At 37.3% G+C, this 17,329-nt stretch overlaps 1 protein-coding gene across 2 annotated transcripts; it reads left to right on the top strand.

The window, feature by feature from the left end:
* The first annotated feature begins 2,977 nt into the window (after nucleotides 1–2,977).
* LOC117387216 (catechol O-methyltransferase domain-containing protein 1-like) lies at nucleotides 2,978–15,698 on the top strand. Of its 2 annotated transcripts, none has more exons than XM_033984662.2 (7): nucleotides 2,978–3,068; nucleotides 5,422–5,543; nucleotides 6,764–6,869; nucleotides 7,675–7,793; nucleotides 8,634–8,688; nucleotides 12,221–12,354; nucleotides 13,217–15,696. In XM_033984662.2, exons 2-7 carry the CDS (start codon nucleotides 5,439–5,441, stop codon nucleotides 13,361–13,363), a joined length of 666 nt encoding a protein of 221 aa, XP_033840553.1. In that variant the 5' UTR covers nucleotides 2,978–3,068; nucleotides 5,422–5,438; the 3' UTR covers nucleotides 13,364–15,696. The 2 variants fall into 2 exon arrangements, with proteins under 2 accessions (XP_033840553.1, XP_033840552.1); XM_033984661.2 differs by lacking the exon at nucleotides 2,978–3,068 and adding an exon at nucleotides 3,370–3,551 and having other exon boundaries at nucleotides 13,217–15,698.
* The last annotated feature ends 1,631 nt before the right edge of the window (nucleotides 15,699–17,329 follow it).

Genomic DNA, 17,329 nt, shown 5'->3' with positions numbered 1-17,329 from the left:
GAGAATGCCTCTCCAAAGTACTTCCATGTGACGCAGAGATGTGAAGAGGGTTCTGTGGACAAAAAGACAAAGCAAGGCAACTTTATTTGTATAGCACAATTTGTACACAAATTGTTTATTTAAGTAGATTATTTCATGTGATACTTTTACTCGAGTAACTTTTTGCCTCTGTATCTGTACTTTTACTTAATTTACTTATTTTTACTTGAATAACAAAATTAAGTACTTCATCCACCACTGTCTGTTTGTCTGAGCAGAGTGAAGACGTTGGACGGTCAAAAGAGTGCTATAGTTTTATAAGGAGACGCCACAATCCTCAAGTAAATGGCTTAAAAGAATGATCATGAACAATAGCATGTTTATTTTGAAGGAGCGCCTGATAAAACACCTCGTGGCCTCTGTTCACGTAAAACTCTAGCTCCCTGATCAGGCCTAAGGGTGTAAACTTTATAGTGAGCTCTGATTCTTTGCTCTGGTGACGTGACTAGTCTGTGGTGTGTGGGGAAATTGGAGAATGCACTCACTAAGTTCTGTGTAGTTTTATTCAGATCTGTTCCTCCACAGACTCTTCGTGATCTGAGGCCGTTGGCTGTCCTTGTGCTGGGGGAATGTGCAAATTGATTTCAGCCTCTTATCCTTCTCTGCAGGCGAGGATTTCAGCATCTTAAACACACCTCCTGGCAGCGCCCCGCCCCACTACACTGGAGGTCATTGATGATAATAAAATGCTTTGTAATGCTTAGTGGCACTTTGTAAATGAGCAAAATGCAAACCTACTATTTTAAGTAAGTTATCATCATTTTAAGTAAGGTACATTGTTGTGCCCTGTCTGTGGGTTATACAGCAGTGAGAGGATGAATGAGGTTTGAGCCTGTGACTTTTATTCAGAAGCACACAATAAATAACTGTATTAGGTCAAAACTTCAGAATTAATTACTGCAAATTAATAAGGCCTTAATATGTAATTAAACAAACTATGAGCGCATTTAATTACAATGCTCAAACTTGTAAGAGCCTGTATAAGTGTTTATTGCCATTTAATTGTTTTAAACGATATTAAACAGATGAGAATTTAAATATAACAGTAAGAAAAATTACTATTATAAATGTATTTAATATATGTAACTATGTCTGCGAAAACATAGACTCCAGTTTTGTGTCTGTGTGATTTCTTCTGACCTTATTAAACACAAAGAAGAGCTGATTTCCATAAATGTAAAATATAAAAATAACACATTCACCAGTTAAGCTAAGCTAATAGCAGTTTAAGCTAGCGCATTCACATGTAACTTTAAATCATTTTATCAACTTGCTATGACCCCTGGATACAGCGCAATCATTTAAAACACAATTATCTGTTAAGCGCTTCACAAAATATTAGCAAAAAATAATGGTTTAGTGCATTAATAATGTTTTTGATTTGCGTTATATCAGTAGTGCAGTTTACAGAGGCTGCGCAGGGCGGAAGTGGCTTGGGGCCGTCACAAAAGTAAAGAAACGCTAGAGCGCCCTCTGCTGGAGAAGACAGACATTACACCTTTACACCGCCCACCTCCTCCTCACAAACCCATAATCATAATCATAATCATAATCATAATCATAATCATAATCATAATGCAACCACAAATAATTATAAAAATAAACGTAAAACCAAGTTGTGGTAAATAACTTATGAATACCCTCTGTCACTTCTCCAGCATCATCTGCAGACTGCTCGGGGTCAAACATGTACTGCGTGAGAAGGTTTCAGTGGAACGCTCTTTTCTTTTCCCCATTTTCAGACCGTATGACATACACTGGGACCCCCGGCTGTTTCTTCAGGACCACATAAGGTCTTGATTCACATCTGGTCCCCAATTTCCACATGCGACGGCCCAAACTGACTAAAACTCGGTCTCCTGGCTCAAAGGTAAAGAAACGCTAGAGCACCCTCTGCTGGCGAACATAGAAATTACACCCTTGTATATAAATGTATAGATCAATATTTTTCTCCTCCATTGTGTATAAGCATGTGAAACACTGGTTAGGGATTGGCTCAAAAAACTTGCCATATTAATCGTATAGTTTAAATTAATTTCAAACACCAACAAACCTCTTTGCATGGGACAGACCAATGCCTTCAATTTTGAAGTTATTACGAAAATATAAGTTCCCTTAATGTTTATTTATACAGACAGAGAAGATAGAACTTGGTGCCAGTTTTTGTTTCATGTGCACAGACCCAGTAATAACAAAGATATTAACAATAAACCAGGTCAACAAATGTGCAATGTCACAGTTAATCAGCAAATTCTACCATAGAAATCTGACCTGTCCTCCAGTTCAATGTAGATATTCTAGACTGTTGTAAAGCTTTACTTCCACGTGCTGTTATCTTTGTGTTCTTTGTATAAGCATATTTAATTTTGCACAAGTCCATTTTAAAAGTCTTTCAGGCATATACCCGTCTAAAGAACTGCTCAGACAGCGTTTTGGGATGGATGACAATTGTTGTTCTTTCTGTGATGTAAATATTGAATCGACAGAACACTTTTTTTTTTTAAATGTGTTTTCTAAAGCCTTTTGAGACGATATACACTGCTGGCTCTTCCCCAGGATTCCAAATATAAAAGATTTTACCAGCCAGGACATCATTTTTGGTATTATGCATGACAAAAAATGTGAAATTACTTTTAATGTAATTTTTGTTATGCGTAAATTCTTTATCCACAAGGGCAGGTTCTTTGTCTTTTTTCTCATCTGTTTTTTTCTCTTAAAAATGTAAAAAAATATATATGTATTATTTTTTCCCCCCTCTCTTTCTGTATTACTTCATAATAATCTGTCTGTTCTGACTTTTAATTGTGGCCACAAATGTATACCTTTTTTTTTTTTTTTGTAAAAAAAAAATAAAATATATATATATATTGCACGGCCCTGTCTTGACTCTGTTATGGACCAATCACAGGCTATGTTTGAAGTCACATGACCAACATAACAGCAGTAAAAGCTGATGCTGCTGCCTCCTGTCTCCAGTCTCTGAGATTCTTTCAAACATCCTCAGATTTTCACTTTTGGTCTTTAAACAGGTAAACTTTGTATTATTTTTTTCAGGACAATAGCCGATTTTTTTTTTATTTAAATTACCACCGCTGCACCACGCTACATCAGTTTTCAGTCTTTGTTGCTACTAGCCATCGTAGCTATTGCTTTATTTTGCTACATCTACTCGTCGAATTAACATTAAACATCGTGAGCATAATCTTTTAACACATACCAAACGATCTGACGTGTTTTAACTTCATTTTACCACTGCTATAAACTGGTAAAACCTCATCAGATTAATTCCACTGAGAAAAGGCGGAAAGGCGGCGCGCGTCTATTTTCAGCATTACGGTAAAAAACGCAAACCCGGAAGCGCAACAAAAACACGGCTCAAGCAGCGCGTTGTGCTCTTGTTTTTTCGTGTAAAACTACTTTGCTATTTGTGATGTCGCTTCAAGCCATTTCCAGAGAAGCTGTTGCAGGCTGTCTCTCGCTAGGAGCCGTGTTTGTCGCTGGTTATTACTTGGGTAAGAAGAAACTAAATGTTAAAATTGAAATTTTTAAGTAGAGGACATGAGCAGGTGAGTCTCGTGATGTATAAGCTTCTAATGCCAAGGTGACCAAGTTAATAATCTTAGAAATATTGGATGAAATAAAAAAGAAAACACGCAAAAATATATATCTATACAAGTCAAGAAGAATAATACCGTTTGATAAAATTAAGAAAATATTTATCAGACTTGTTTCTTCAACAGAAAATGGAAATAATAGGCTACATTAAGCTTGTTGTATTTATTCATTCATTCATAAACACAGAAGCAATTATATTTAATCTTTTTTCTCTGTTGTTTTTTTAATCAGTAGAGGCAATAAGTCACAGTTGTCCCCACAGAAAATGGTATTAAATAAAATGAATTAGTATAAACCTATGACAAAAAATGTACATAAAAATAGATATTTGTAATAGAGACTAGCTCCTGTGAACTAAATATTTAAAACTGTATTATTACAAAGATTTTTGTTTGGACTTGGGTCTGAAACTAAAGCAACCCCCCATTATATACCATACAGAGAGAATGGTTGACCTATTTTTAATAATCCCTTTTCCACATATGGAGATTTGTAGATGTTTAATTTGTCATAATTCTGTCAATGCTGATCTCTTATTCTTAGGACTGTTAATATCTGGACAAATTTCTTTTTAATGTAGTTGCAAGTCTGACGTGTTAAATGGTATAGTGTCAGTACTAATAATTAACCAAAGACCATATTTCTTGCATATAGTCCCGTCCAGGTCTTTACGGACTCAATAAAGATATTTTGTGTTGCGATAATATAAACTCTAATGCGCACTATTTACCCTTTGTACCAATGCGATAAGTGAAGTAAGTCAACAGTTAAAAAGTCAATGTTTGCTGTTAGGATCCAGTCAGGTTTTCTCACTTTCTAATCCCAGTCAGTGGCACAACTTAATTAAATATGGAATTTGAAAAGACAAATATTTTCTGAACTTGATAATTAACTGACTTTATGACAGTGCAAGGAGCAAAAGTTTAATATGTTAAACTCATGTATTGCCCAGTTTGTATTTTTGCCTGTGGTTAGAAAAGTAAATTATACACACTACACTCCACTGTACACTGGATCATTCATTTGTGAGCATTTCATGTCTCTTAAATTCAGTTGCTTTCCTGATTAATTAAGTTATTACTGAAGATGACATCATTTAGCTGGGAGTCATTAAAAAAAAAAAAAACAGATATGTTTGCAAATAGGGATGGGTGACATGGCCAAAAAATGAAATCTATATTTTATATATTTTAAGATCGGCCATGTGCAAATACATTAATCTCACAAAAGAGGAGACGTTTTACACCAGATTTTGCTAAAGCTAGTTTCCATCAGCAGTTGTCGGGCAGGTTAGAAACTATTAATATACATCTAAGTACACATCCATTTACAATCAAACCATGCTTTCTGCCATTCTTTCATTTAAAAACATCACACTTTACATTTCCACATTTAAAATTATTATTAATAATAGTAGTAGTAGTAGTATTAATTTACTTTTGCACACACTGGATAATTATGAGTTTGATTAAAATGGATTAAAATCAGAGCAGGGCCTGATAGTGTTTCAAACTGTAGAGGCTCGTACCATTTTCATTTTCATCATATCCCTTTATTTATGAAATTGTAAACTGCCTTCAGTCACATTTGTTTAGATAAGTAATCTGCTTTTTTAATAGTATAAATTTAAATGAATAATCACTTTTTTAATTGCACAATAGCTTTGTAGGCAAGAAATTAAGGAGAAAACTTGTTTCATAATAATCTTCGATGTCACGATTTTGTAGTTTTTAAAAACACAAATTGAGTGTTTTCATTGATTTTTAGGCAGAAGAAAGTCGACCATGAGTATCTCCAAAAGTCACTGTGGAGGCCAGAACGATCCCCTGATGCAGTATATACTCAACCACTCGCTGAGGGAGCACCCGGTCCTCAAGAAACTACGAGAGGTGAGTCCAGGACCAAACTATACTACATATAGCAGGGATGAAGTGGTACTGGACAAGGAAAAAAGTAGCATTAAAAATCCAGAACGCTGCTGCTCGGGTCCTGACTAGAACCAGGAAGTACCAGCACATAAGTCCTGTGCTCAGGTCTCTGCACTGGCTCCTGTGGCTCAGAGAATAGACTTTAAAGCAGCTCTGCTTGTGTACAAGTCTCTCCATGGCCTAGGTCCAAAGTACATCTCTGACATGTTAGTGCCATATGAACCATCTCACACTCTGAGGACTAAACATGGAGAATCCGTGTTTCAGTTTTATGCAGCTAAAACCTGGAACATTCTTCCTGAAGATGTGAGACAGGCCTCTACTTTGACAATGTTTAAATCCAGGCTCAAAACGGTTCTGTTTAGCTGTGCATACGACTGAAAGGGTTTTATTCTGCACTTTTCTCTTTTAATGGTAATTTTATGATGATTATTTGATTATTTATGTTTTGATTTGTGTGATTTTAATGTCTTTCTTATTCTGTAAAGCACTTTGAATTACTTTGTGTACGAATTGTGCTATACAAATAAACTTGCCTTGCCTTGCCTAAACCTAACCATGATTAACCAGGACTCAAGCTGGACTAAACTGCAACTGAACCAGGACTAAACCCGGGGACTAGGACTAAGTCAGATTTATGTAGGACTAAACTGTGACATAAAAAAGCATATAGCAGCACAAAACTAGGACTAAGCCTGGATAAATCTAGGTCTAAAACTGGACTAAAAGTGGACTAAAACAAGACTCCCTAAACTACTTACAATGAAAAAAATCCATTTAGTATGACCTCATGGGAGCTGGCTTCACCATCTGATGCTCCTTTAAAGAGAAAGGCAAATTGAATGAAGAGCACTTTACATCATTCAATTCATCATGAACTATCACTAAACTAATCTAAGCACATAATAACCAAGGACTGGACCTGGGTCAGACTCAGTAGACCCAGATTAGACCAGTGCTCTTGTGTTCTGTTGTAAACTGTCAGGTTATAACTGACTTAAATTCTTGATCAACTAAAGATTTGCACTGCATCAATTCAGACTAAAGCAGGACTGAGTGGGACTGAACCAGGGCCGAACTGAGAAATAAACAAGGGCAAAACCAAGATTAAACCATTACTATGACTGAGCCTGGACTGAACCAAGATTAAACCGTTCCTGCGTATCTTGTTTCTTTTTCAGAGGACGATGGAGGATCGCTGGAACATTATGATGGTGGCCTGTGAACAGTCCCAGTTTATGGTGAATTTGGCCAAACTCATCAAAGCAAAGAAAGTGGCAGAGATCGGTGAGAAAAAGCACTCTTCAGAACACACAGTTGTAATGATCGTTTGGGATTGGGAGGTGTCGTCTATTTTCTTTAAAATTGATCTGGGAGATTTTAAATGTGTTTTGTATGTGATACTTTTACTTAAGTAACAGAATTGAGTACTTCTTCCATCATTGGTTAAATGACATTGATTGAACGCCTCTATTGTTTATGTTTAGGGACTGTATCGTATAGTGTTTTTAATAAGACAAAATAAAATCAAATTGAAAATCATGATTGATCATTGAGGTCAGAGCAGTCATTGTGTTACCTCTTCCCAAATATTTGGCATCTCTCCGCTTTACATATTCATCTCAATCTGTTTTAATAATCTATCCCTGCTCCCTGAACATCTTTCATTTAAAAAATATATAATAGCTGACGTTTTAGCATCAAATCTGTCTTTCCTTAAAAAAACAAAACAAAAAAAAAACAAAAAACAAATGCACTTTGGATTTGTTAGAAGAAAAGTTATTGAAAAACTGTCCAGTCATTGTTTTAAAGCTACACTATGTAACTTTTCTCATGGAGAGCCTGCCACCACCTGATCTCTATGTTAACATTACCTTACCTAGACTGTTCTATTATGACATTAAACTGGTCTATCTCCATGGAGATGAGCATGTGACACCATGAGGCCAAGTCAGATCTTTGGAGAGGTGAGGTTTATCTGCACAAACATGATTAGTCCCTCCCATTTTTTCCCATTGTGTGAAAAATAAGAGTTTTGTTTTTGTAATTAATCGGGACAGATAAACAGACTGTTCTCACGTTTTTGTATTAGGCGTTTATACAGGATACAACACGCTGAACATGGCGCTGGCATTACCTGAAGATGGCGTGATCGTGGGCTGTGACATCAGTGAAGAATACACCGGCATTGGAAAGCCTTTTTGGAAAGAGGTACCACTTTTTAAATTCATTCTATTATAATATAGTTTAGACCATAGACTGTATAAAGAAGTGGACTGAGTGTGACGTCACCCACAGCGTTCGGCTCCAGTCAAATGAAGCTCGTCGAGAGTAGCGGGTTATTAATGTTCATATCTTGAGTTACAGACACAATAGTGGGAAAAAAACGGGATCATGTAGAGCTGGTTAATATGAACATTTTAAGACCAAAATGACGAGTCTGACAGCAGCAGTTACAGAGAGAGGGGCTGCAGTTTTTCAATAAAAAGTGAATTGGAGCCAGAGCCGACGGAGCTGGAAGTGCGCACGTGATCACTTCCTATTTGTAACATGGCGGCTATTAGGTTAGCTATGGTTGGCTATGTCCATTTATACATACAGTCTATGGTTTAGACATGATTTAGACCTGGTTTGGTGTTCTACAGGTTTAGTCCTGATGTAGACTTGGTTTGGCCCTGTTCTAGCCTTGGTTTAGTCTTTTTTTAAGCCCTAATTCAATTAAAAATCAGAGTTTGTTATCTCTATTGAGAATTTTAAGTTGGACAAGCCAGGGCAAGTGCATGGTTTGAATGAGTTTACTCTTGATGGTCTAAAATGATTTAAAAAGTTCAAAGTGATTTCAGAAAAGGTTTATTTTTGTCCCATTTTTGTCTTGGACTAGGCATGGTTCAGACCTTTTACATCCGAGTCTAGATTTGGACTCTATATGATAAAGTGGATAGTTTGTAATTCAAAAACATTTAATTGGTGTTTTGTGTCAAATTTTAGAATTTCAGCTGTTTTTCACTGGTTTATATTTTATTAATAATGCATTTTTTCATTTGTTCACAGGCTGGAGTTGACCAAAAGATTGACCTGCGCTTACAACCTGCTCTAAATACTTTAGGTACGATTACACAAGTTTAATTCTGCTTTTGTTCTGCTTTGGAACTGATTTAGCCCTAATGAAGTCCTGGTCCACGTGTAGCTCTTTGGTTTATAATCAGTCCTTGGTTTGCCCCTGGTTTGGTCCTGGTCTAGTCCAAATTTAATACCATATTTGATATGGCTTGTCTGCAAGGGTGAACATACCCAAATTCTTTTATGTCCTTTTATGTCCAGTCCTTTCATGTCTAGTCCAGTCCTTTCATGTCTAGTCTAGTCCTTTCATGTCTAGTCCTTTCATGTCTATGTCCAGTCCTTTCATGTCTATGTCTAGTCCTTTCATGTCTAGTCCAGTCCTTTCATGTCTAGTCTAGTCCTTTCATGTCTAGTCCAGTCCTTTCATGTCTAGTCCTTTCATGTCTAGTCCAGTCCTTTCATGTCTAGTTCTTTCATGTCTAGTCTAGTCCTTTCATGTCTAGTCCAGTCCTTTCATGTCTAGTCCTTTCATGTCTAGTCCAGTCCTTTCATGTCTAGTCCTTTCATGTCTAGTCCTTTCATGTCTATGTCCAGTCCTTTCATGTCTATGTCTAGTCCTTTCATGTCTAGTCCAGTCCTTTCATGTCTAGTCTAGTCCTTTCATGTCTAGTCCAGTCCTTTCATGTCTAGTCCTTTCATGTCTAGTCCAGTCCTTTCATGTCTAGTTCTTTCATGTCTAGTCTAGTCCTTTCATGTCTAGTCCAGTCCTTTCATGTCTAGTCCTTTCATGTCTAGTCCAGTCCTTTCATGTCTAGTCCTTTCATGTCTAGTCCTTTCATGTCCAGTCCTTTCATGTCTAGTCCTTTCATGTCTAGTCCTTTCATGTCTAGTCCTTTCATGTCTAGTCCTTTCATGTCTAGTCCTTTCATGTCTAGTCCTTTCATGTCTAGTCCTGTCCTTTCATGTCTAGTCCTGTCCTTTCATGTCTAGTCCAGTCCTTTCATGTCTAGTCCTTTCATGTCTAGTCCTTTCATGTCTAGTCCTTTCATGTCCAGTCCTTTCATGTCTAGTCCTTTCCTTTCATGTCTAGTCCTTTCCTTTCATGTCTAGTCCTTTCCTTTCATGTCTAGTCCTTTCCTTTCATGTCTAGTCCTGTCCTTTCATGTCTAGTCCTGTCCTTTCATGTCTAGTCCTGTCCTTTCATGTCTAGTCCTGTCCTTTCATGTCTAGTCCTGTCCTTTCATGTCTAGTCCTGTCCTTTCATGTCTAGTCCAGTCCTTTCATGTCTAGTCCAGTCCTTTCATGTCTAGTCCAGTCCTTTCATGTCTAGTCCTTTCATGTCTAGTCCTTTCATGTCTAGTCCAGTCCTTTCATGTCTAGTCCTTTCATGTCTAGTCCTTTCATGTCTAGTCCAGTCCTTTCATGTCTAGTCCAGTCCTTTCATGTCTAGTCCTTTCATGTCTAGTCCTTTCATGTCCAGTCCTTTCATGTCTAGTCCTTTCATGTCTAGTCCTTTCATGTCTAGTCCTTTCATGTCTAGTCCTGTCCTTTCATGTCTAGTCCTGTCCTTTCATGTCTAGTCCAGTCCTTTCATGTCTAGTCCAGTCCTTTCATGTCCAGTCCTTTCATGTCTAGTCCTTTCATGTCTAGTCCTTTCATGTCTAGTCCTTTCATGTCTAGTCCTTTCATGTCTAGTCCTGTCCTTTCATGTCTAGTCCTGTCCTTTCATGTCTAGTCCAGTCCTTTCATGTCTAGTCCAGTCCTTTCATGTCTAGTCCAGTCCTTTCATGTCTAGTCCTTTCATGTCTAGTCCTTTCATGTCTAGTCCTTTCATGTCTAGTCCTTTCATGTCCAGTCCTTTCATGTCTAGTCCTGTCCTTTCATGTCTAGTCCTGTCCTTTCATGTCTAGTCCTGTCCTTTCATGTCTAGTCCTGTCCTTTCATGTCTAGTCCAGTCCTTTCATGTCTAGTCCAGTCCTTTCATGTCTAGTCCAGTCCTTTCATGTCCTTTCCTTTCATGTCTAGTCCTTTCCTTTCATGTCTAGTCCTTTCATGTCATGTCTAGTCCTTTCATGTCTAGTCCAGTCCTTTCATGTCTAGTCCAGTCCTTTCATGTCCAGTCCTTTCATGTCTAGTCCTTTCATGTCTAGTCCTTTCATGTCTAGTCCTTTCATGTCTAGTCCTTTCATGTCTAGTCCTGTCCTTTCATGTCTAGTCCTGTCCTTTCATGTCTAGTCCAGTCCTTTCATGTCTAGTCCAGTCCTTTCATGTCTAGTCCAGTCCTTTCATGTCTAGTCCTTTCATGTCTAGTCCTTTCATGTCTAGTCCTTTCATGTCTAGTCCTTTCATGTCTAGTCCTTTCATGTCCAGTCCTTTCATGTCTAGTCCTGTCCTTTCATGTCTAGTCCTGTCCTTTCATGTCTAGTCCTGTCCTTTCATGTCTAGTCCTGTCCTTTCATGTCTAGTCCAGTCCTTTCATGTCTAGTCCAGTCCTTTCATGTCTAGTCCAGTCCTTTCATGTCCTTTCCTTTCATGTCTAGTCCTTTCCTTTCATGTCTAGTCCTTTCATGTCTAGTCCTTTCATGTCTATGTCTAGTCCTTTCATGTCTATGTCTAGTCCTTTCATGTCTAGTCCAGTCCTTTCATGTCCAGTCCAGTCCTTTCATGTCCAGTCCAGTCCTTTCATGTCCAGTCCTTTCATGTCTTGTCCAGTCCTTTTATGTCTAGTCCAGTCCTTTTATGTCTAGTCCAGTCCTTTCATGTCCAGTCCTTTTATGTCTAGTCCAGTCCTTTTATGTCTAGTCCAGTCCTTTTATGTCTAGTCCAGTCCTTTCATGTCTAGTCCAGTCCTTTCATGTCCAGTCCAGTCCTTTCATGTCCAGTCCTTTCATGTCTTGTCCAGTCCTTTTATGTCTAGTCCAGTCCTTTTATGTCTAGTCCAGTCCTTTCATGTCTAGTCCAGTCCTTTCATGTCCAGTCCAGTCCTTTCATGTCCAGTCCTTTCATGTCTTGTCCAGTCCTTTTATGTCTAGTCCAGTCCTTTTATGTCTAGTCCAGTCCTTTTATGTCTAGTCCAGTCCTTTTATGTCTAGTCCAGTCCTTTCATGTCTTGTCCAGTCCTTTTATGTCTAGTCCAGTCCTTTTATGTCTAGTCCAGTCCTTTTATGTCTAGTCCAGTCCTTTCATGTCCAGTCCTTTCATGTCTTGTCCAGTCCTTTTATGTCTAGTCCAGTCCTTTTATGTCTAGTCCAGTCCTTTTATGTCTAGTCCAGTCCTTTCATGTCCAGTCCTTTCATGTCCAGTCCTTTCATGTCTAGTCCAGTCCTTTCATGTTCAGTCCAGTCCTTTCATGTCCAGTCCAGTCCTCTCATGGCTTAGTTCTGGCTTAGTTTTCTCCAGTTATCCATAAATTGAAGTGTGATTAAAATATAATCTCAGTTACCATAGCAATAAATAATTCAAAACTAAATATACTTTGACTGCTGAAAAGTACCCAAAATGGTGCTTATAAACAGTCTAGTTTTCACACATCATTTATTTTTTGTCCCTGTCTAACTGCATTGAATGTACTCTTCCAGACGATCTCCTCGCCACTGGAGAGGCTGAGACTTTTGATTTTATTTTCATCGACGCCGACAAAACCAACTACGACAACTACTACGAACGCTCTCTGAAACTGCTCAGGAAAGGAGGAGTCATCGCCATTGACAACGTACGTCTGTAAACATGATACTACTATAACTGAAATTCATATGTAATGTAATTCAACCATCTTGAATCTGGAAACAATTACCATAATAAAGGGATTAGCAGAGATTATTATGGTACACATGTCTACATCAGTTGTACTAACTGTCCTGTTCTTGGTCCTAGTTTAGTTCTGGTGAAGACCCAGTTTAGACCCTTAAAAAATGTAATCAAGATTCAGTTCACAATGCACATTTAAACATATAATTTACACTTGAGATAAGAATGAAATATGAACTGATAAACCAATACAAAAATCCCATGACTTTCAGAAAAGAACGAGAGGAACACTTGTTTGTAGCGGACTTTGCAAATTGCAACATTTCAGTTGCTTTTTTGATTAAATTGTAAGATTTCCAGTTTCCTCATCACAAACAGACCTGGAGTTGTGTTTTGTTTCATTCACACATGTTTAACACACAAACCCTGCAGATTTAGGCTGAGTTCTTCTCTCTTACACTCCTTGTGATGTCGTGGTAAAACAGGAAGTGCTCCTCTGTGTTTTTAAACTCTATATATACACTTTCACTAGAATCATTTAGATCATTTCAGCTCTGGAATCACCAATATCTACTGAACTAAAGGTAAAAGGAGCTGTTAACTTTAAAACTACCACTTCATGACATCACAAGGTGGAACAGAACATTTTGAGCTTTGAAGATGTAGACAGACTAAAAATAAAGTGTTACTGAAACATATATGAATAAAACAAAACAACTCCATGTATGTTTTGAGGAGGTAACAACATTATAACATGACTAAAAGCTCACAAGAGTCCATTTTGTGTAATGTAGACCTTTAATCTCCTTATTTGTCTTGTGTTTCAGGTTTTATGGGGAGGACAGGTCCTGGATCCCAAAGATGCTGACACCGTAGCCATCGATAAACTCAACAAGAAACTTTTACGCGACTCAAGGATTAGCCTGAGCATGCTGCCAGTGGGAGATGGTCTAACGCTCGCCATCAAACTATAACAACTCAGGAAAACTAACATTACAGTAATCTACAAATCAAACAGACTGATCACAGTAACGAATGTTGAAATATGATATACTGCCACAGAAAAAAGATCACAATAGGCTCTTTGCACAATAGCACCAGGCAACCTCACTGTTAGATCAAATTGGACAGGAAGTAGTGACACTGAGGTTTTTGCTGAGTCACACAAAAGTGAATAAACATTTAAAGATCAGACAGTGGACAGATAGCTGCGGGTGGGTTAAGGGTCAGAGGTTAGGGGGTTAAGGTCAGACAGTGGGCAGGGAGCTGCAGGTGGATGTCTCTGACAACATGTTAAACATTACACACAGAAAATAAGAATACTTCTCCAGAGACACTTCAGTGTTTAGGAAGAGACATGTTTGCGTCTTGATGCTAATGCTAATTTTAAGGCATAAAAAAATACTAAAACAGCACCACAAACTGAAGTATTGTCTGAAGTCTACGTTTAGAATAATTGGGTAGTCTTTGTTTTAAATTATTTGAATTATAATAGAGTATTGTATGTTTTCTGATTTTAATAAAAGTGACTTATCTGTTAACAGTGAGCTAGCTAGCGTGCTACTGTGCAGAGCCCATTTTAAATAATAATAAATGATATAGACAGTACTAGTTAATGAATGATGATTAATAGCACTATAATTAGACCCTATGACTCATTAAAGTATTTATTAATTAAAGGGGCCTGTACCAGATTTTTTTCCCCTATGTATTTGAGCAACATTTGTCTTGCCCCAGTTCAAATCTATTGTATAAGCAGCTCTTGAGGCCAAAACAATTCGGCTGTTTGCTGTCTGCATCAAATCATAAAGCGTTTTGTTGTCCGATAACCAGGAAGTGCTTGTTAGCTTTCCCATGACAGCAAAACTCCACTCTGGTTCTGACAGTTGTGAAAAGCACTTAAACTCATCGCCACGAGTAATTGGGACGCTCGGAATGCATAAGGTAAATGAGGAATAACTTTGGTCCACTTCAAAATGTTTAAAATGAACTAGGTATGTTTTTCATGTTTTTAAGACCGTAAAATCAGATACAGCGCCTTTCCCCGTGAGTAATTATCCTGGCAGTCTTAAAACCAATACGATATAATTAACTGTTTTGGGTTTTTTTGCGCAACTTTTTATATTTTTCTTATCACAGATGAGCATTTATGGCTGGTCAAGTATTGTATTGTAGTGTGGTAACATATGTAAGATGTAAGACTCACCAATGTAACCGATAATGTTAAACTATCAACGGAGCTCAACAGTGACATCCCCTCAGTTTCAGAAGCAAATTTCCTATTTATTTTTCCCCATAGACTTTCCAAAAAAAAGCCAAGTTATTAAAACATTTATGGTTATATATTAGCTGGTTAGCCTACGCAATGTCTTTGAACCATAGACTGTATATATAAATGGACATAGCTAACCTGCTAGCCGCCTCCAAATAGGAGGTGAGTATGGGCGCGCTTCCAGCTCCAATTCTCTTTACATCCCTCTGTAACTGCCACAGTGAGCCTTGTCATATTGGTCTGTTTCTATTAACCCGCTTGTGTCTGTAAATCAAGATATGAACATTAGTAACAGACAAATCAGTCGCCTTCTCTGCCTGATGTGGCACCTGCTAGCGTTAGCAACAGGTTTGATTGACAGTGCTGCTAAGCGCCCGCTCCATGCTAAACCAGCGGTTAGGGCAGGAAGGGGCATTATCTTCAACAACTTTGCTCCAGATTGGCTCTTTGGTTGCTATGATACTCGTGGTCAAAATTTCAAATATAGAACTCAGCTCCAAATTGGCTCCTATAACTGCTCTAGTCTCGATGAGCTTAATTTGACTGAAGCTGAACGCTGTGGGTGACGTCACACTCACTTAGTCCATTCCTTTATACAGTCTATTCTATTCAAGTTTATATAACGCATTTAAAACAACTTGAGGTGACCAAAGTGCTCAGTCTATAAAAAAGCATACAGATAACGTGAAAAGAACAATAAAACACCAAGATATTGTGTCTAGCTAGTGTTAAATGCATTAAAGACTGAGAGGATTTGACAGGGAAAATCTATGGGAAAAATGAATTGAACATTTACTTAAGGATCCAGAGCGAGCTGTCACTCTTGAGCTCCATTTTTGAAAACGAAAATACTACTAAAATAACCCTGATTTTTGCCATTAGCGTGAATAAAGTGAAATTATGTGAAGACTCATTGAAATGTTAATTGTATAAGTGATTTTTCCAAATTGGGCAATGCCTGAATTCTTCTAATTATGTGAGTTTGTAATGAAAAACTTGTCAAAACACAAAATAAACCATAATTTTTACAACTCTATAAGTGATGGGTTCTACGTTCTTACTGTATAAAGCACTGGTCCATTGACATTTAAATATCAAGAATTTAGTAGTATTATGACATAGATTTCTGTAATTAAAAACAAAAGTAACTTACCTTGGCATTATAATATGAAACTAAAATATTACACACACAGGGGGGGGGGCACTTTTGGCTGTTACACTCCTGACCAGTCCTCCGGTTAAACTGTTGACTGAGAAACAGGCGACTTAAGAAGTTCCTTTAAGAATATATAGTTGCGATTAGATTAGAGATTTATGTTTTTAAATATAGGATTCTGTTTAAATTTCACACACACGTCCAGGAAAACTGACAAAAAGATGAACTAATAAGAATCCAGTTTCAGAACATGTTTGTACAGATCTAAACTACAGGGTTAGCAGTTTTTAATGCAGGATAAGACTCCATGGAGAGACAGGGACGGCATCTGACACATAGGGAGGGACATTTCTGACGTCTGCACAGTTTTTATGCTAAGACTGGAGATGTTTGTGGAGGAAATTATGGTACTTACTTACTAAATTATTGCATTTGTGTTTTGCCAATTGCATCCATTCAAATTCGATTGCGATGAACCTTGCCGCTCTATTTTCTGTGTCAATTAGCAGTCCATCAAAATTGTAAACAGTTATTAATCTAATAAATATAGAGAAAACATTTACAAAAGTGTGTGGTCAAACTCAAATGTTTATTGCAAAGTTAGCACACACACAGAAGTTTTGTCCTGATTCACAGTCCTCAGTTGTGATCATTCATGTAAAGCACAAAAAGGGAAGAAAAATGACAGCAGTTGTAGGTTTAAATAGCTAGAATAAGCCACAAAACTACAAAAATAAACTCATTTAAACTAATATATATCAGGGATTAGACCCAGAGGTACTGAAGGATGGGTCAAAACACAGTACAGGGAGAGTAAACCCTGCCTTAACCTTTGCTTTTTGAATGCTAATAATCCTAAATGGAGTACTTTTGTTAGGATAAAGTTTGAAATATTGATACGTTTCACACATAATAATCATAAATGTTTATTAACTAATGAGATTAGGCTACTAGATTTATGCAAATGTGCTAAAGCTATGACAACTACCTTTTTTAAACTTGCTATATTTGGTTAAAATGGTAATCCCTTTAAATGTGACACATCAAAAGATAATTTCTAACATTTCATGACAAGAGTTTAACTTATCCAGGTAGGGCATCTGGATTAAGACACATTTTAAATCATCATTTGGTCTCCATCCCTGATATTTATGGTTACAATGAGTTTGCTGCTTACACAATATCATAGTGTTTTCTCTGTGGGAGCTTTTTTCATTTTAAAAGTTTCACTATTTATTTACCGGTTTGGGATAAAATGTGCAAAGAAAATAAAAGTTTAAGAAATTCCTACATGTGCAAAACGTGGGTTACATTCTAGGTCATCACGCAATCAGCAACTCAAGTAACTCTGGTTTAAATAAGCCTGGGTTAAATAAGAGAAATGGGTAGATAAAGATATATAGACTGACTTAAGTTGGAAAAGTCAGTGACAGCAAAGTGCTTGAGAACTGGGCCTTGTCATTTTTATTTATACAGCTAAGGAAATTATAAGGAAAACTGCAAAATATCTAT

Source organism: Periophthalmus magnuspinnatus, chromosome 19, assembly GCF_009829125.3.
Source record: "Periophthalmus magnuspinnatus isolate fPerMag1 chromosome 19, fPerMag1.2.pri, whole genome shotgun sequence".
Lineage (NCBI taxonomy): Eukaryota > Metazoa > Chordata > Actinopteri > Gobiiformes > Gobiidae > Periophthalmus > Periophthalmus magnuspinnatus.
The sequence above is the reverse complement of the archived record's forward strand: the minus strand, read 5'-3'. Positions and strand labels throughout refer to the sequence as shown.